Source organism: Lolium rigidum, chromosome 4 (genome assembly GCF_022539505.1).
Source record: "Lolium rigidum isolate FL_2022 chromosome 4, APGP_CSIRO_Lrig_0.1, whole genome shotgun sequence".
NCBI classification, from domain to species: domain Eukaryota; kingdom Viridiplantae; phylum Streptophyta; class Magnoliopsida; order Poales; family Poaceae; genus Lolium; species Lolium rigidum.
Genome location: NC_061511.1, coordinates 274,764,660 through 274,785,602, shown reverse-complemented (window position 1 = coordinate 274,785,602; position 20,943 = coordinate 274,764,660). Strand labels below are relative to the sequence as shown.

General features: G+C 40.6%; 1 protein-coding gene across 2 annotated transcripts; it reads right to left on the bottom strand.

Moving 5' to 3' along the window:
• Positions 1–4,931: 4,931 nt before the first annotated feature.
• On the bottom strand, positions 4,932–12,210 carry LOC124707784 (putative NAD kinase 3). Of its 2 annotated transcripts, none has more exons than XM_047239477.1 (11): positions 12,079–12,210; positions 10,822–10,993; positions 10,566–10,694; positions 10,095–10,282; positions 9,220–9,333; positions 8,994–9,088; positions 8,704–8,810; positions 7,970–8,043; positions 7,068–7,146; positions 6,402–6,709; positions 4,932–5,627 (listed from the first exon to the last, which is right to left on the bottom strand). In XM_047239477.1, exons 1-11 carry the CDS (start codon positions 12,103–12,105, stop codon positions 5,325–5,327), a joined length of 1,596 nt encoding a protein of 531 aa, XP_047095433.1. In that variant the 5' UTR covers positions 12,106–12,210; the 3' UTR covers positions 4,932–5,324. The 2 variants fall into 2 exon arrangements, with proteins under 2 accessions (XP_047095433.1, XP_047095434.1); XM_047239478.1 differs by having other exon boundaries at positions 10,095–10,273.
• Between the last annotated feature and the right edge of the window lie 8,733 nt (positions 12,211–20,943).

Sequence of the window (20,943 nt, the reverse complement as noted above, 5' to 3'; positions counted from 1 at the left end):
GCGGTGCGGTGCGGGGGAGGGAGAGGAGATAAGAGGAGGGCGGGATGGATATAGCCGGAGTGCGGGAGCGTGGAGTGATATAACGGACCGGGTCGGGTGAGGTGGACGCGCGCGCACCGGATAGGGGTTTCGCTCGGACCGGATTGGGGGAAGACGGAGGGAAGGAGAACCTGATTTGGGTCGGCCGAGAGGAGTGCCGAGGCCGAGGCCGAGGGGCGCGAAGCACCGGAGACAGGTGTGCGGTGGCCGCGGCGAGGGGTCCGTGTGGGGACGAGACCGTGTGTGGCTGCGCTCCCTCCCCTGATGCCAAGTGGAGCTCGTGGTGGACTTGGACTGAAACAAGCTACGTACCCTCATTATGCACTCCTGGCACAGCGACACGAATGGTTTGTAGGATATTTGGTTTTTTTTTAACAAAAGTAAAAGGTTACTTCTGGTAGACCAAAACCTTTTTGCCTAGGACATGATCACGAACTACAGCATGTAGAACACCAGAGGTGGTGCATTATGGGGCATTGAAGATCCCATCAATGCCTGCGTGAGGCAGGCTTGGTGCAGCGGTGTCGATGATGATCCGGTGGTGGAAGACGATCTGGAGATCCTCCTGATCCCCTCTGGTCGCCACCTGCACTGCCCTGGGATAGCACGGTGAGGTTCCAGTCTTCCTATTGTTCCTGGTCTCTCCTGATCGATCGGTGGAGATGAGGAAATGTGGGGGAACAACTTTTGCAGATCGTGAACTCGTCGATCGATCATTTTCGTGCTCCCCACCCCTTTATATGGCGCAGTACAACGGGGAACCAAACCATCGAGTTGGTTTTCGTACGCCCGATCAGGACGCGTAGGAACAGGTCACGTACTGGAAAATCTCCTAGACGTTGGTCATGTGATGTGGGTCCTCCATTTTATCTTAACGGTATTAGCCTTTGACTATCTCCTGTTAACGTTAACTGAACATTTTAGTCATTTTCTGAACCTGACAGATTACCAACAACTTCGACGAGCTGAGAGCGAGACAACCGCGATGGTTCACCTTTTGAGGGTCTAAAACTTTTTTGTGATCTGTTTTTCTTCGTAGCTGTTGGTTTCCATTCATTTCAAGTGACGCTGATTAAGCATTCTCTTGTTACTTATATAGTACTTATCCCTTCATAAAAAATATTGAAGGTTTGTCTAAATTTGAATACATCTGTATACTAAAAAGTGTCTTGATATACAAGTTTAAATACATTTACGACTTTTTAATAGATACCGATAGTATGCTTGTAAGTTACTAGTATTATTTTAACATATGATCAAGGTTTCCTGGTCATGGACAACAATGTTATTAATAATGGAGTCATGTCATTGGATGAATGATGTGACGGACTCACGTCCATAGAATGTATTGCAATGTGATCCAGTCACAAAGTTTGGCATTACGATACTATAAGAAATGTTGTAAACTAATCCTTAAACGATGATGCCATATCTAATCACTGTCACTGGAAGAATACTTTGATGATATGAATCGCCACACCGTGAAAGGGTGGTCATAAAGGTATTGCTCAGGTATTTCAATGGGATGAGTTGAGGCATATTTGTCACAAACGAGATTTGTCCATCCGCGTGACGAATAGATATTCTAGGCCCACTCGGTGATATCACATTAATGAAGCTTGCAAAATGTGTGACTAGGTCACAAGAATGCCAGATCATGGGAACGAGTTGAATATGTTTGTTAGCTACAAGATTGAACTAGCTATAAAGGATACCAAACATCAAATCTTGGACAAACTAGGTATCATATGACAAAGGAAATAGGACTAGATGTTGAGGTTCAAGCGATAAGTTAATTCATGGAAAGCAAAGGGGTCGGCATGGTTTTCAAGAACCCCATGTTGATCATTGATCATAGAAGTGTCTTAATCATGTCTACGCATTCCCGAACGCCTACGGTGGCACGTTTAAGGGTATACGACGCTTAGGGATTATCCGGGATCGGTGGAGTAATTAATAAGAGAAGAACACGAGAATTGTTTCGGAGAGGTATCGGAATAAGTTCCGGGATTTGTGAATTGTTCAGAAACGCAATATTTGTGTTTTAGTATTTAATTGATGTAATTAAATATTAAAAATATGAAAATGAGAAAAAATAGGGATACCCCCAAATGGGCCACCTGAAAAGGCAGCCCAAGAAGGGGGCTGACCGAACCCCTAGGGAAGGGGTGGGCCGGTGGCCCATCGTGGGCCGGCCGCGCCAACCATCCTCTCCTCTACCCCTATATAAGGAGCACCCTCTCCTCCCTCGCATTCATCCCCTTGCTCTCTCTCCCACCCATCTCCCCCGTGTGTGTGTTTCCAAGTTTGGCACGTGCGTAGGTGAGATCTCTCCGCCATACGCACGTCGTCGTGCTTCTGGAATTCAGTCTAGATTTTCTTCTTCCGCTGCTATGCTGGCCCGTGACCCGAGGGACGTCTATACACCGTACATGTGTAGAGCCGCGGAGGCGATCAAGATTAAGTGCTTCATCGCTTGTACTTCTACTCGACCTTGAGGTCGACTTCGTATACCTTCATAAAAAATGTTCATTCAAAACGTAACGTTTTTTTGGTCTTCAATGGTATGAATATATCCCTCGGTTACCTTACATCTGCATAGAATAGATCTTGGCTATGTTATTGTGTCAGTAGGAAAAAAATTTATTTTCTGCCACGGAACCCAACAACTGTTATGAATAGTGCGAGTCAATAGTGTTACTTTATTATTTTTAAATTTATAATTATTCTTTTTTCTACTTTTTGACAACAAATTTAAAGTTCTCGGTAATAATTATTTGCAATAATTAGTCGGTAGAAACGTCATACACTATTTTACTTACCCGTCAGTAATTTTTTGTGGAGCATAATTCTTCAACGATAAGTTTTACTATTCGCAGTACTTTTTCATGAGGTGATAACTATATATATTTTTTCGAAAGCAATTTATCAGTAGAAATCTTGAGCTCAAAGGGTAATTCATTCGAACATTTCCCCGAAAGCAATTTCTTGGTAGAAATCTTGAGGTCAACAGCGTGCTTGTATGAACAATGCTACTTTTCTTTTGATTTTTTTCTACTTTCTAACTGTAACTTTTTAATTCATCGGTATAAACATTCAACATTAATTTAATTACCCCTCATTGGAGCATAATTCTTCAACGGTAAATCTAATTTGTCGCGTTAACTATTTCGCAGTAGTTTTTTGCGAGGTGGTGGCTACCTATATTTTTTTCCCGATAGCAATTTCTCGATAGAAAATCTTACGTCAACAGTAATTTGTTAGTGTTAATTATGAAATGGGCCGTTAACTATTTAATAGTAATTCTTTCATGGCCCATATTTGTGCAATGGTAAATTTCTAACTGCACCCAAGCGTGGTACTTTTACACAAATCTTGAGCATCAACCACTCTTCCGGACAGTAATTATTCACCGGTACATAATTAAACGGCAATTCAAAACAAAATCCAACATTTACCACCTCTTTTATTTGGCAAAAATAATGTTGTGTTATTCTACGATACCATCAAAGAAAATATACTTACTCCACTTTTTGTCGTTCTCTTCTGTACCAATTCCGGAAACAAAAATATTTCACCATCTGTCGTCTCTTTTAGTCGACAGAACTACTGCTTTCTTCTTTCCAAAAAAACTTTCTCCGTCGTACTTCACATCCTTTAACCGGTACACTTTGTCCTCGCTCTGGGCACTGCAACTACTGTGTAGTGCTACTGGTGTACTACCCGGAGGTGGCGTTTTGGCTCATAGGAGCAAATGCTTCCATTATATAAAATAATTAAAAAACAATTTTAAAATGTCAAAAAATTCTGACATAAATTTTTTGGTGTACATCGTGACATTCTTTGTTAGTGCACAAGTTTTCATGGAGAAATAATATTTTATGTGGCGTGTACAAAAAAGACAAAAAAATGTCCTGTACGTAGTCGTGTTATAGCATCAAAATTTGTCTTTTCTACATGAGCCATAATTTTTTTTAGTTTCTTTTGAAAACTTGTGCACGAACATAAAATGTGTAGATGTACATGAAATTTTTTACTTTAGAATTTTTTGACACTTCGAAATGTAGATTCACATAGTAAATGCTCCTATGAGCCAAAGTGAATATCCCGTACTACCCTCTCTTTTTTCCATCGCCATACTCATGTGGTGTTTTTTGTCCATATTACCATCTTTCTTCATTGCCTCACATGATTATCGCGTCCCTCTTTTCTCATTCCCTCCCATTTAACCACTGAAAATACAACTTCTAATATCAAATGTTATTTTTAAGATGTTTTAAACAAGTAATTTTACACTTTTATCCGTCCTATCTTTTCCCAATAGAGGAGTTTGACCCTTCAAGTTTCGTCTCTTGCCACAGTTGAGATTCCTGTTAAGGAAGAATATCTCGCTTGTGCTTTTTTTTTGTGAGGCAATTGTCCATTTTTTCCAGCGATACCTATGGATGCTGGGAAAAAAAGTATAAACCATGGCACTACATTATCACTTTTCCATTTCCTGATTAGTGCTTCCACACCAGGTACATTATCACTTTTCCATTTTCCGTTTCAAGGAGTAGTACTTTTAAAATACTATAACAAACAGTCTAATAGCTAAGGACACGGCATGCCGCCACGGCAAACTTCCTACTTTTTTTTTTGAAACGGAACGGCAAACTTCCTGCTACTATTCAGGTTTGGACAATGTCAGCACTGCGCGGCTGCGCCACCGCAAATCCCCAATCTCGGCGAGACAAGTAGATCACCAAATATGACAAGGTCTTATGAAAGTCTGGCGCCGAGAATACCGTTCCGATAAATCATAATTAGGTCTCTTCTTGCAAGACAAGCAGCAAAGGAAAAAGTCCACCCATTATTCAGATCAGAGTTTCAAAGTTGCAACTCATGCATAATTACATTGCCTCTACTCCAAGAGCTAATATATTACAAGCAGCAAAGGAAGAAGTCACTCATTATTCAGATCAGAGTTTCAAAGTTGCAACTCATGCATAATTACATTGCCTCTACTCCAGAGAACTAATATATTCACATTGGTTACCAACTGACCATGTTTGAATTTCACACCAGACTACAGGTAAATGTATCGTAAACCTTTTTTATGGGTAGGGTATAGAAAATGTAAGATCCATAAAGAACCAAAAAACTATCACGGGAGCATACATGATACATATATGTACTCCATCTTTGCTGGGCTGTGAGGAGATGCTTTGAAATATTACACATCTGCCATTTCATCAGCCCCTATCGTGTTCCGATGGCACAGACTGCTGCACAAACTTGATCAATCAGGCAGGGCCGTCCAGTGATTGGCTCTTCCTGAGGTTCCAGTGGAGACCCTCATGGATGCTTCGCAGGAAGTCAGTCGTTGAGTCCATCAGGCATGCTGTGGGAACGGGCCACGGAGAGACGCTGCAGATGAGGGCATCGCCTGGTCCAAGCTGAATTCTACCCTTGCCGTCGAAGGATGCCCATGCTTGCCCTCTGCTGTTCAATGGTACTTGCACGCGCAAAGTGACATATTCAGGCAGTATCAAAGGCCGGAATGACAATGAATGAGGGCAGATTGGTGTGAAAAGGATCCCTGGGACCTGCATATACCGGTGAAACATATCATCAAAGTTGCCATATGCACAACTTAAATGAGAAGCCGATAAAAAATAATCATTTCATACTCAAGAATGATGATAAACTGAAGGACATGAAACATGGAATGATAGCTAAGCAGGGAGCAAAAAAAAAAATCAATTGAGCTTAATTGCTGATACATAATTTTAGTAATCAAATTTCTGTGTTAATGTTATGTATGGAAGTACATAGCTCCACTAGCAAATAGATCAGCTCCCAATTATTGGATAAGATCTTCAATCTTTCGGTTAGGTTGTAGCATTTAAATTAGGAAGATATACTTAGTTTGGACCAACATATTGATTGTTACTTAGATTGGACTGTTAGGTATTTATACAAAGAGAACACTATATGGGGAACTAATCAAGCCAGAAATACAAGAAATTTTGTTTATCTTGCCACTGGGGTAAGAGCCCTTTCTCTATCTCTCGCTAAAATCCTAGTTCGTACCACAGGCTGATTCCTCTCAATTACATATTACCAGGTAACATGGCCTTTGTGATGATCTGAAGAGCTGATCAGGCAACAACATTATATGGAATGCATTTAGTCGAAACAGTGATCCCTATAAAAATGGACTTGTATAACTAGGACAGGGTTTTGGCTTCTTGAAACTGGGACCCACCTCTACTGATTTTAACACATAATATGGAACACAGTAACGGCCCAATATAAAAAATCATGCTGTGAGTGAAAACATTAATGCTAAATAAAATCTGGAAACCATATGTAGGAACCTGTGGATGAACCATGGATCCTCCAGCTGCCAGTGAATATGCTGTGCTTCCAGATGTCGTGGATATTATCAGCCCATCTCCTTGTACGCATGTAACAAAAGAGCTATCACAATAGCATTCTAAGTAGGTAAGGTAAGATGACATTCCACGATCAATTGTAACTTCATTTAGCACTATAATCGGTTCCTCAGTCACAATTTCATCCTTGGCCGCATCACGAATTACATGACACTGCAGACGGCTCCTTAGCGTGATGGTAAATGGTCTTTTCAGTACATTGTCCAAGCATTCACGATACTTTTCGCTTGCTTAGCTCAAGTTAAGGAGGAAATATAATTATGGGGCAAGCACAGAGCATAAAGCCCCACTGAGTAAAATATGTGCTGTATTACTAATGAATTAGATGCACTGGTAGTCTGGTACAAATATGTGTGCATCCCTGGTACCGCAGTTGTATGAAACTGTGACACATAGTGAAGTATGAACTAATCCTAATCTCTGAGGCTATGGCCGGTTGCAAACACAACCAAACATACCATGGATCTGCTATGCAAAGTTGACAAGGCAGAAGTGCAATATTCTAATGTTAATAATGTAATGACGTAAAACAGCCATACAATTTAACAACATGGTTAGCAATTGTTCAACACTGATGATTAAGGATACGGAAGGGCGTCATGAAGCCTAATGATCCAAGAGAGAATGCAACAACTGGAGGAACTGGTCCTCTGAACAGTGACGCAGCCTGTTTATAAAGGTTTTCATGTTAAATCATTCCCTGGCTTAAGAAACAAGCCAGAAATACTGAAAGAGAACAACGACAGTAAGTTATTTCAACATAATGTAGGGGCATTTAGGCTATGAATTTATCCAATAGTAGGTCATTTCCCACTTATACTAACAACCGTAATATGTAGACCGGAGAAGGTTATGAGATATACGTAGGATTAAAAGTTATGGAAAGAAAGCTGAGTTTACCTGTCCTAAAAACATATGACTGGAAGTAGGGCCTTAAATCTCAGCAACTATCCTGATGTTTCTACTAAAACTATGTTAGCTATGGTGCTCCATATGATGAAAAACGGCACAAGGGTCTGCTTGACGAAAGATAGGGTGACTGAGCTATATGTATATGTCTACTTTTTCCTAATAGAAGTGTCTGAGTAGTAAAAGAAATATTTAGTGAAGAACTCAACACTATTGTTTACATTAACAGGACATGGAAAAAGATACTATTACACAGTCGCAATTTTAGATCGACTCATCATTGGGATATCCTTACCATCTCTCCGCAGAAAAAAAAAGATATCCTTACCCTCTGAAGAAAAGAACAGGAGACACATCATTTCTTCTAAGTTCTGCAATGCTGTAGGCCAAGCTGCGTACTAACACGTATCTAGTAGGTGTCTACTCACATAGCTAGGCACACCTATGAGGCATTTAGTGGTATAAAAAGGTTAATGTATTTAATGAAAATGTTGAACTAACCAAGTGCTTAAGCTGTAAGCTAACCACACAATATCCATATTTAATAAATTGTCACAATATTTGTGCTGCATAGTGCATACCCATAAAACAGTTCCATCACCGCCGAGAGTTACAATGAGATCAACCTTTGTATGTAATGTCTTCATTTCCTGATCTACCAAATATTTCAGATTGGTCAAGCACTATAAGGGAATATGTCAGATCCGACTAATAATAGTAAATCAAGGATATCTTAAATCATAAGAAATTACAGAAGAACCTTACTGGATGTAATGCATCAATGGAAATGGAAATGCTTAATAGTATATGATCACTCAAGCATTATAGCCAACAATATAATAGATACTGAGACTCTAGAACACCTTGTTCTTGCGTTAAGGAAACAGGTTATCTTGCACAAAAGTAACATCAACAAACTTGTTTACTGATGGGAAAGAATTATTGCTTGAGATAACTAGATCTCATACCACAGTCACATGTTAAAGCAAGAGGCATCGGGTGCTTGAGTATTACAATGAGATGGTACAAGAATACTTCCAAAACAAATCATGCGAAGGAGCAGAAATTCAGATTATTACTTGCAAGTCCAGTTGCATGCTCTGTAACTCTGAGGCGCATAAGTGAAATGGACCAGTTTATAATCCGTTATGTGATTATTATGTCCATAGCAGTTTATTTAGATTTTAAAAATAACAAACATTCAGCCAATTAAAGTAGAGTAACATATCATTCTTATATCCTAATATTGCAAAATGTACAGTCTGAAGAAATGTGGAGAAATGCATATGAATATACACTAAAAAAAAATTCTTACCATTAGCCCATGTCTGAATAAAGTTGAAGTAAGAATCTTCAATCAGTAGTTCCTTGCTAACTCGTGGCTCTACGAAGATGTTCATGTTGTTATGTTCTTTAAGCCATCTGCAAAAAACATACACAACACTTAGCACACGTGAACAAAGATATTTAACAATAAAGTACCACACAGCATAACTAAACAGGAGAAACAAGTTCCAATGAAAATAATAGAGCCATATGCAATACAGGACACCATATAATTGATATTAGTGAAAATCTCTCAGGATAGGCAGCACGTAAACATACCGAACCATTTCGGAGCAGAGAGCATGCACAGCGTTGGAATTAGGTTTAGTCACAAAAAGAACTGTTTGTGGAGGGGATTCCCATTTTAGCAAAATCTGTAAGCCAGTATTTGTGGACATGAAAAAATATGCCGGAGCAATTAGATTATCTTGACAATAATTTCTGACAAGTCAAAACAAATAGGGTATTCTGTTCAAAATGAATCCAACTGAGCAGAAAGTGCTACCTGTTTATTGCTGCGTTCTGCTGTTGTTATATCCCCTTTTTCGAAGGACACAAAATCATGCTTGTGCTGACCGTTCTTATCTTCATTGCATCCCCATGAAAGTCTAAATGGTGCCTGCAAATATAAAGAAAACGATTCTTCATAAAAAACAAAAAGGTTGACTGACTGGACTGTAAGAAAACACATTCTTCCAACTGAACCAAAGCATGAAAGGCATGCCTCTTAATTGTGTATCACAAACAAAATTTCATAGATGACTCGCTTGTCAGGAAGCTTCTACTCCAATAGGTTTAGCAAATTGAAGATAAAGAAATCTAATTTTCAGGTTCAATGATGAAGAGTTAACATGCTTATCAGATTTTTTTTTGCTTAGATTGGATAGACAATAAACTGAGAAATAGAAGTGCAATCCAAGAAAAGATTGAAAATTGATTTAAGTCAAACAGTTTAAAATGGCAAAGTTCTTTCTAATATTAAAGCATCAGCTCACTAGGTCAGAGAAGGTGAATCTTGAAAATTACAATTGCACTACAGGCCCTTGTGTTTGTTTGTGCTAGTTGTGCAATGCTGTTCAATTAAAAAAAACAAGGAAATAAATATAGCAGAGTAGAAAGGCTAGTAAGACATTGTTTTGCAGCAAAAAATATCAGCAAATGGCAGAAACAAAGACCAAGATTTATTTAAGCTTATACATCTTTTTCGAAATTCTTTTTTATTGGCCTTCTTTAACTAATCTGGGTGACATCAACCCAACAAGTATTCAGAGGTAGTCCAGCAGCATTAGATGATGAACAACTGGATATAAGTTGATTTTAGCAGCAAACCACATGACATATGAAAATTTAACATTCTCATAACGTATTGCCCAAGGATACCTTTCTTCCAACAGTCTTATCATCCAATTTTTGGTTGGGTCCAGGTGATTGGTCCTGGAGAATTTGACGTGAACAGATCCCATGGTCTCCACAACAACCTGTCTGATCAGCCGAGGCAGTCTCCAGTGTCAGTTTGCTAGCCAAATGCTCTAGCTTGTCCTTGACACAGTTGCTGCAACCTGCACATGCTACAGTTTTAGAAGTATCATTTTTCCGTTAGAATCACGTGCATGTAAGATAAAATGATCAGTTTGTTAACTTGCTGGCCAACATTCCTAATGCATCTCCATTCTGCAATCATGTTATTTGTGTAATTTGGGTTTGTTTTGGTAAGTTCATTAACATCTACGCAAAATGAGTCAGCAGATGCTGATCAAACAATAATAAGGGAATTATGATAAAGAAGTGATTTATTAGTCTTATTTGATGACTACCATGAACAACTTGCAAAATATAAGCTCCAATTTGTACCTTTAATTACACTGTGATGCTTGTGCGCCTTGACTGCCTTCTCTAATTCATACTTGCGCTTCCACTCAGCTGCCTCTGCTTGAGCAGCAGCTTTTCCTTCCGCGACTTGTCGTAGTGCTTGTGCAATAGCTTCCAATTGCAAAGTATAAATTCATTAAAGACATATATGCAGTAAGTTCCACATATAAGTATTGAGTATTGACAGCAGGGTGAAAGATATCAAATGATGTCGCGTATGACGTATTTGTATTATTACTTCTCATAGCCTCTGCAAACTCAACAAGGTGCGCGTCAGTTGACTCAGTAGGAGTTTGAGGAAGAAATGCATAAGCTGCCTTCGCTGATTCCGCAGGACCAACTGTGGTGATGAAACCATTTTCAGCTTGATACGAGGCAGCCACACTAAGGTTTGTTCTCTCATCACAGGCCTGTAACAGAATAAACTACATTAAGATAACACGGAATCTGACAAGGAGAGCAAAGTTAACAAGCATTCCTTCAAGAAACAGACCACTAGGAGGAAGAGATAGTGCATCACAAATACTGTTCGTAGGCATTTTAAATTCTAGAATACGCCTTTAAGAAAATGCATGTTGTTTGATTGACCTTTAAGTCTTAGTTTGCATCATATCATGATATTTGCCAAAATCCTACTGTAATTACACATCGTAGGAAAAGCAGAAGGCCAAACCTTGAGGGCATATTTAGCTGTACAAGTAGCAATAATCGTGGAAGCTGGCAAGGCACCAAATTGCATTGCCTCTACGCAAGATATAATTTTCACGGTTTTCAATATAGAAACTCGCAATATTTTATTCCCAAAATCCTTTTCGTAGTGCATGAGTCACTATGTCAGTAAGAAGTCAACAGCCAATATGACTCCAGCGCATATTCTTCTCCCAGGCGAGGTGTCAAAGATGAGTATTTAATGTCATTTTTTGTCAACCAGCAGAAAAAAGTATACATAAAGTAATGGATGAATATTTTTGGAAAACAAGTGCAAGTTCATCGAGTGCAAGTGAGGCGCAATATGTGAACTCAAAGAGATGGTCACTAGAAATTAAGATCGTAAGAACATATTGCAAGTGTATAATTTGCATGCTTACTCTGTGATGAGTCAATGTTTTCAGACCTGATACACATGGATGGAATGGAATAGCTACTCCTAGTACTGGCATACTACTTGGAAAACAGGAACTGGTGGGACGAGATGGATTGAGTTGCGAAATTCAGGCATCAGCCTATTCATGGCCACACTGCAATGCCCAAATCGAACAGAAATTCGCACAAAAATCCCCCTCGCTCTGAGCCTCTTCCGCCATAGCCCAGAATGGTAAAACCACCACTGGCATCACGAGTGCATGGATCCCCCACATTATTCATACCGATCCAAAGCAACTGAACCCTCCGCCCAAATTCGGCCCTCGAAAATCCCCTAACTCTCGGGTCATCCAGCAGCCAGAAACCTACACCCAGAAAGTAAATTCAGAGGAAATCTCACGGGGGCATGTACCTTGAGTGCGGCCTCGTCGGCAGACATGGCTGCGCTATCCGACCCTTCCCGCCGTGGATTCCCCTCTCGTCCTTGTGTCGCCGTTGGGCTGGGGAGATGAGCTGTGGAGTTCCGCCTCCGTCTCTGTGTTGGGTTATTTATGGGTCGTGGGCGCTCCACGGCCCGAGCGTAGCGTTGTGAGCTGTGACGGCTGGAAAGGACGACGGCCTGACGGGTGGGGCGCGGTAGACAGTGGAAAGGCACCGACGGCAGGGATTACCTACTACAGAGGACAGCTGGTAGGTGCACACGGTGCCTGCTCCACGGGTCGGATGTACAGTACCTGCAATAGCATGTGCGGTAGACATCATCCTCCGCAAAGAGGGGATTGAACGATTTAAAACCGCCATTTCGAAGTTTCAAAAAATTCGGAGCAAAGATTGTACATGTAGGGGAAAATGTAATCTACCAACATGAAAATATCTCAACTTGATATAACCATAATATATAGCTCTAATATGTCACGTTTCATCGGATTAGACCCAGTACTTTTATTTATTTATTTGGAAATCTGTTTAACAACCTCCTAGATCTAGTTTAAAAATTAAATCACCAAATATTCCTCAGGCATGCTTTTAGCCATATCTAAATTTCCTTGTGCAGTAGATCCGTTTCTCAATCATCCCACAGTGGTTTCACGTCAAAATTCAGAAGAAAATCTGATGGACCTTCAGAGCGGTCACAACAGTTTCAAGCAGGCCCGAGGGAAGCCATTTGACATGGTGGCGTGTGCCAACGCTACCCACCCGGCCATTGTGCATAGAACCCATCACGGAGTTGCCAGCGATTTTATTGGGCTCCAAACTATGTCTGCGGATTATGGGAGGGTGGGGTGGTGACGTGGTGTGAGTCCAAAATCTGGCCGGCACCCAATAGGCTAGGGCCACCCGTGGAGATGCTTTAAAGACATGTTTGTTTCATAGAATTTTATAGGAATTTTAGAGAAATTTATTTCTTGGTAATTTTCCGTAAACTCTTTGTTTGATGTGTAAGATTTGAATTCATAGAGTTTTTCTATGGTCTACTTTGCAAGTAATTTCATCGTATATTTTTTATTATTCTATGATTTTTTTTCTTTCTTTTTATGACATACATAAATCCCTAATGAAAATACTACATTTTCATGTAGGACTCAACATATCATGCCGATTCAATTCCTCGGTATTGCATTTTAGAAATCACGTGAGACAAATGTGTCCTACTTCTAATATAGTTATATGGACGCATATGTTAATCCTATCGTAGACGCTGAATAGATAAATGAATATGCTTTGTTGGCGTATTATTCTGTACTTTTTTGTGTGTGTGTGATGGTGGAGCATTATAGATATTGTTTCTGATGGTGGCGGTTGTTTTGGCTCACAGGAGCATATGCCCTTGGATGAAAATAAAACAAAAAATAAATGTAAATATAAAACCTCAAAATTTTGTTGTACCTATTTTCATTACCATGGATATGCACAATAAAAAATATAATGTCCGGTGCTTAAAAACAACAAATTTGGCACTCAACTTGTGTTTTTAACACAAGTGGAAATATTTGTGTTTTCTCTAAAAAAAAATGCAAGCAACCAAGGGACACAAACATATAGATGTCTATTTTCCATATTTGTTTACATTCATAATATTTTTTTGAATGAAGTAGTATATGCTCTTGAGAGCCGAGATACATTGTTTGTTTATAATTCGTACATGGCATAAGATGGGCTCACATTTGGTTGGAAGTCCTACGTTTGTCTCCCTTTAGACGAGAATTAGATATTGTGGTTACCGTGTCTAATTTTTTTTTTTGAATGAAGTAGCATATGCTCTTGAGAGCTGAGATACATCGTTTGTTTATAATATCGTACATGGCATAAGATGGGCTCACCTTTGGTTGGAAGTCCTACGTTTGTCTCCCTTTAGACGAGAACTAGATATTGTGGTTACCGTGTCTAATATTGTTAGCAAGTTTTTTTTCTCTTCAATAAGAAACAATATGAAACACACAAAAGTATGACTAGGGACATCATACCAAGTCCATAGTTTCAACAGAAACGACAGAAGGGAATAAACAAAAGCTAGATGCATTCTTTCTCGGAGAATAGCTTTTCTCATAAACAAGCATCCAACAACATGAATTTAAGATGTAACATAACCATATCACACCCATGCCACTTTTTAGCATAATTTCAATTTTTAAATAAATGGAATGTTTTTCAAAACCATTTTGAAGATACTAGGGGGGGGGGGGGGGTATGACTTTCTTAGTCATAAATAGTGAAAATAACCTCCGATGGTTTTCATAGTTGGATTTTTAAGTATTATGCTAATTTATTTAACACTATAAAATCATTTTAGAAATTTAATAAAGTTCATAAGCATGTTTATAAAACAAAAATGATTTCAAAGCTGCATATGAGGTGGAAATCAATTTTCCCTAAGCGTACAAATATTTGATTTATTAGAATTTTTAATTATAAGGAAGCTTTGAGGGGATCTACACGTGTATGTGAGCGTTTAGCATTTGTACTATGTTTCTAAAAATAATAGTGAAAAGAAGAAACCACCTAACGAGTTGACCAATTGATGGTTTCCGACTTCGATTCTTGCCAGGATTCCTATCGGAGACGGAGAACTACGGCTTGGCCTCCCTCTTTAAACGAAGGTCACACCACTTGATCAGATCGCCAGCCTGTGGCACTTGGTCCGAGCAGAGTACCTGGATAATGGATTGCAGCTGCGCCGCCAAAAGGGTGCCGGCACTAGTGGAAAAGAGGCCTTTCGTCCCAAGCAAATGTCCCCGTTTTGAACCAAACCGGGACCAATGGGGGGTATTGGTCCCGGTTCATCATGAAAACCCTTTAGTCCCGGTTCGTTTGGACCCTTTAGTCCCGGTTGGTAATACAATCCGGGACTAAAGGGTGGTCTATCGTAATACGAAGGGGGACTAAAGAGTTTTTTGCCTCCCCATGCACCTCCACACACACCCCCCCCAGTGGATCGCCTTTTTTAACACTGTAAAATATAAAAGAAAATGATAGAAAATTCAAAAAAATAAAATCTTTTCAGATTCTTGTATGTTATGCAACCTACTATTAGGGAAAATTAACAAATTTGAGTTTTCATTTTTTTGCAAAAAAGGTTTGAAAAATGGTAAAACCGCATTAACTTTTGCATACGACGTCGAAAAAAAACGTGTAATATATCAAAATCATCGTGGGAAAAAGTTACATCCGAATTCACCGTGGCAAATTTTTAGATTCTCAAAATTCCAAATGAAAATATGAAAGCAGGAAGATTTTAGTTTTTGCCAGAAATTCGGAATTTTATATTTTTAAATTTTTCAAAATAATAATTACATCATGCATAAAGATTACTATTACTTAACCATAAAGTTAGCCAATTTTTAGATTTTCAAATTTTCAAGTTTGGCAAAAAAATATTAAAAAATAATAAATTAAAAAAACTATTATAATACAAATTAAAAACATTAAAATTGTAATACCATTACCACAACATGTTATTACGTCATTAGTTTTGTTTATTAAAATAATTATTTGGAATTCGAATAATAAATAAGTGTGACATCGACCAACATGTTAATAGGATTGATATGATACTAGTATCACAACATGCGCGCGTAGCACTTGGAAGCGAGATAAAGGAACTTGGAAGTTAAGCGTGGCAGTGTTGGAGTAGTGGGAGGATGGGTGACCGAGCGGGAAGTTGGACCACGGGTAAGTAATTTGACTATTGATTAAGCGTAGTTAGAGATTAAGTGTAGTTAGAAACTAAACTAGTTAAATAACTGAAATACTAGAAATTCTGAAAAATAGAAAAAAAAAGAGGAGCGAAAAATAATTGGACATAACCAAATAGATTAAAAAAAATAACGAAATAACCTTTAGTCCCGGTTCGTGTTATAAACCGGGACTAAAGGGTATTTTCCTCGACGCGCGCCAGCAGCCCACGTGGCGCAGCCTTTAGGCCCGGTGCAACTTTGAACCGGGACTAAAGGGGGACCCTTTAGTCCCGCCTTATTGGTCCCGGTTTGGAAACCGTGACTAAAGGCCCAAATGGACCGGGCCTATAGCCCCGTTTTCCACTAGTGCGGAGGAGGGGATCGATTCTGTTTGCAGCTGCCCCACCAAGCTGAAGCTAGCGATCGAGGCTGACCACGGCGTTGAGGCCCCGAAGAAGGAGACGAAGCGGCTGTCGCAAAGGAAGATCGACTGGATCCTTTTCCGGAGGAAGCGGCGGCCTTACTGTAGCCCCGACGAGTTCCCGATCCTGTGCAATCCCGGCCCCGATTATTCGCAGGCGGAGGCGGACGACTTCAGGGCGATGCTCCTCGGCTGGAACGAGTCGAGGGAGGCCGAGTGGAAGATCATGTCCGAAATGCAGCAATGGGTCCGCAGCGAGTACGCCGCCAAAGGCTTCGTCGAGGTGGACGAGGACCACTGTCTTTTCCATGGGCGTGACGATGATACAATGTCTGATGCCCAAGTAAACTATCCCGAAGAGGACGAAGACGCTGAAGAGGAGTATGCTGAACAATGCAATGCTGGAGAAGACTATGCGGAAGAGGACTATCCTGAAGAGGAAAATGCTGGAGAAGACTATGCTGAAGAAGACTATACTGAAGAGGACAATGCTGAAGAAGACTATGCTGAGGAACACGACACTATGATATGATGAGACCACAATTTGATTTTATTTTGTGAGAGTAATTTTGAGAAAACCTAGGCTTCGCTGTGGATGCAGAAAAAAAATTAAAAAAATTCTTTTTCTCTGCTTCACTCTCGTTTTCTGCTCACGAGGTTTCACAAAGCTACAGAAATTTCGCTATAGAAGCTTTTCTGTGAATCCTTATAACAGTAAAACCGGGGTTAGGCTTCTAGTACCCAAGAAACCTTGGATTACAATGTTGAAACGAAAACATAGTTTATTTTAGACATGCAGTTTGTAGTTTTCCATTTTAAATGTTACAAGGTTTGGAATAGTCCGGTGAATAAGATTTATATAAGGAAAGTTGTGTTTAGGGTTTCGGAAAAAGTTCAGATTTTACCGGTATTGTATCGGAAGGATCTAGAAGTTTTAGAGGGCCACCAGTGGAGCCCACTCTTCCGGGAGCCCAACATGGATCAAAGGGGGTGCAGCCAGGCCTAATTAGGCTAGGTGCACAAGCCCCCCCCCTCCCCGGCCCAGTCGGCCACCCAAGAAAACCCTAAAAAGTGAGGTGCAATGGGAGGGGTGGACTATTCCCCCCCCCCTCCCCTAGCAGTAGACCCTAGATTGCTTGGCGATCTACAAGGGTACCTAGATCTCATCTCACCATCTCGCTACTTCCATCTTGTAGATTAGATATTGGCTATTGTAGATTGGATCTCTCATGTCCAAGTTTTGGACCCCCCCCTTGCCACCTATAAAAGGAGGAGGGGTAGGGGCTAGCCGTACCCTTTCCCCAAACCCTAGCCGCCCCTTTCTTCCTCCGCCTCCTACCACCACTGCTCCGGCTTATGCGAAGCCAATTCCACCACCACCGCTGCAGCCGTGTTATGGATCCAATCTCATCTACCTCTCCACCTCCCTTTCTAGATCAAGAAAGAGGAGACATCATCAAGTTGTACATGTGCACATCTTGGAGGCGCCTTACGTTGCAGCGTAGATCGGATTGGATCGCGAAGAAAGTGCGACTACATCAACCGTGTTTTTACGATTCCGCTTAGCGATCTACAAGGGTACCTAGATCTCATCTCACCATCTCGCTACTTCCATCTTGTAGATTAGATATTGGCTCTTGTAGATTGGATCTCTCGTGTTCGTATCCCTATGATTTTTTTTTTGTTTTCTATGGTACGAATCCCATTATATATATATAGCCCACGAGATCCATCTATTTGCTCATGCCCAGTTCTTGCTCGTTAGATAGAGTGGACACTCTTTCTGTGTGGGCTGAATGACTGAAGCAGTAAATCTCCCAAAATTTCTCCTCATCGTGATTTTCCCATTCCTAAAAATCTTCAATGACTGAAGATGATAGGTTCATAGTCGAATCGGACTGTGCTGAAGCTATAACGCTAATCAAGGACAGTGCACCCATACTTCAACGTTTGCGTTTAGAAAAAAATGTTATTAGAGCTTTTCTTAGGGAGAGGTGTTAGGATTGAAAAGATTAGCCGCGAGGCTAATACAGTGAGCCATGAGTTAGCTAGAGTTGGTAGACTTCAAGGCCGCACTGAAATTTGGTTGTGTGCAACACCACAGGAGGTCGCTGAGGCGATTGTCCTCGATTGTAACTCTTGTGAATATATCTCTTTTTCCCGCCAAAAAAAAACTTTAATGTCTAGGTCAAGAAAGCAAGCCTTCCTAACCCAATCCGCGAGTGTATAGGAGACGCTTGAAATCGATTGTAGGGCCCCACAACAATAGACTCCCTTATAGTGCCATCCGCCGCTCCCTATGACCACCAAGCCCTGTCAGACGTCGAAACAAAAACTTCTTGAATCCCAAGCGAAAACCCAACCGCCCTGACTAAATCTTCTCCCTCTCCCATCAAGGACGGTTAAATTAAATTTTGGACCCGAGGCAAGTTAAATAAAACAATTTACTCTTAACTTTTATACCATAAACTTTTATACCCATATGTAACTGATTTTATTATACTACTGTTTTAATAGCTTCCTCATACACAATTAGCATAACTGATAAAAATAAAATATTACTAATATTAATTTATCATTTTTATTACAATGTACATTTAATATTACACTTAGTTATGCTAAGCAAATGTATTTTAAAACAAAAAATTATTTCTACTCTACATTGACAAAATTGTATGCACATTTTTATTTGCATCTACAATATTGTTTAGATATATTTAATAGTTTATTAGATATATCTATTGGATATGCCCAAATAAATATCTTAATAGGGAGATTTCTAGTGTACCATTATGTAAAAATATTTAAAAAAACTTTTGGAGTACAAATTGGACCCCCTTTTTTTACTATCTAATGGTTTTTTCGTGGTCAGATTTTTCTTCCAAGTTAGAGTGTGTTCAATAATAGTCCGACAATTCATGCATTAGATACTGAAAATTAATTATTAATCACTAAGTATCATCGATATATTATGAATACTCCAAATTTCTCGTACACACGGCTTGCTAGGCTTATCAAGATGCCTTTGGTATATACAACTTCATTTTCAGGTCAATTTTTCAAATAAATGTGCATACTATTAAAAATGAAAATTTAGTTTACCATAACTTTCGCTACAACTAGGAAGCTTCCATCAAAGAGCGTCTGAGATATAGCTAAACTTTCCATTGTCGATTATTTTGGTTTGCTCCGTTATGTGTGATGTAAGGTTTTTGGTGCCGACTTACTCCTACAAACAACAGATGTTTAATAGTCTATACGAGATAATAGTATAATAATGATGAGAATGCTTTATTTAGGACTTTGCCTCTTTAATTATTATTTTCTAGATTTAAATTGCTATTTTGGGCCAAAAGATCGAAAATATGCTGTGAATCCATTATCTATGTGCCCTGCTCGTCGAAGAATTGGTTCGCTATAGAGGTTAGTTTCGTTGGGAGATAGTGTCGACTTCGATGATCTTTCGCTCGAGCCTCGATCGATTGGAAAGAACCCTAGCAAGGTCTCGATGGGAATCAGCGGTGAGACCTTCATTTAAAGAGGGAGGCCAGGCCCTAGTTCTCCGTCTCCGCTAGGAACCCGGTAAGAATCGGAGTTTGGAAAACCGTTGTTCATCTATCTTTTTGTTATCGGAGTTTTTTTTTGCAGAAAAGACCCCTCACGACCCCTCGGGCCGCCATAGTCGCCAGAGAACTCCTCCATCGCATCTCCTCAGCCGCTGCTACCGCCGGCGCCGGTGGTGGCGACGGCCGAAGGCGGGGGGCGCCGGAGGCGCGCGGGGGCGGGTCTCCTCAGGGGCGGCGGTGGGAGAAAGATGGTCCGGCTGCGCTGGAGCTTGGCAGGGCAGCGGGGGTGCAGCGGAGCTTGGCGGGGAGTGGAGGAGCGCGATAGTGGAGCTTGGCAGGGTCAGCGGGCCGCGGCGGCAGTGGAGGATCGAGTTGTGGTGTTTGTGCACCGTTTTCTTGTTGGAGGCGTCGCTGGTGGAGAGTCTGGGTTTGAGGTGCTGTCTTGGTGGTGGTTGTTCTGTTGTTGCTAGGATTGGAGTTTCGTAGCGGGACTTTTTTTCTTAGTTTTCTTTTTATTTTTTGGCTGTGTGCATCAGTACTACTATTAGGGTTTTGTGTTGTTGCAGAGACTGAATGTATTTGGTATCTATTCGATATTAATATATTTCCCTTATGAAAAAAAAGATAGAAGCTGCTGCTTTTTATCTGCATTTTTGGCCTCTACCTTGTGCGCATGGGTTCCGAGTCAGCTTCATCTACATGGACATGCTTCGGGAAGGTACGGATGCGTGACAAGGGAGACTCAACCTCAGGTTGGGTGGTTAGGAGGGTGGTTGTACCCCCAGCCCACCAGAGTTCAAACCCCAGGTTTGACATCTGTGTGTCTCATAAAGGCGGAATATTCTTTCAGTGGGAGGCGACGTTCCCGTGGTGACTTCGTCAATTTCAAGATCCAATCCGCCGGCTCGGTCTTCCGGAGGTGCTCATAGGGGTAGGGTGTGCGTGTGTGCGTTCATAGGGGTGAGTGTATGCGCGTGTATGTGAGCGCCTGCGTTTGTACTGTGTTTCTCAAAAAAAATGCGTGACAAGGCGTGTCCATTACACGTATGTATGAGCTCCGGCGCGCGACGTGTCCCGAGGAGGGAACCATAGCATGGTAGCCGCAGCCTATAAAT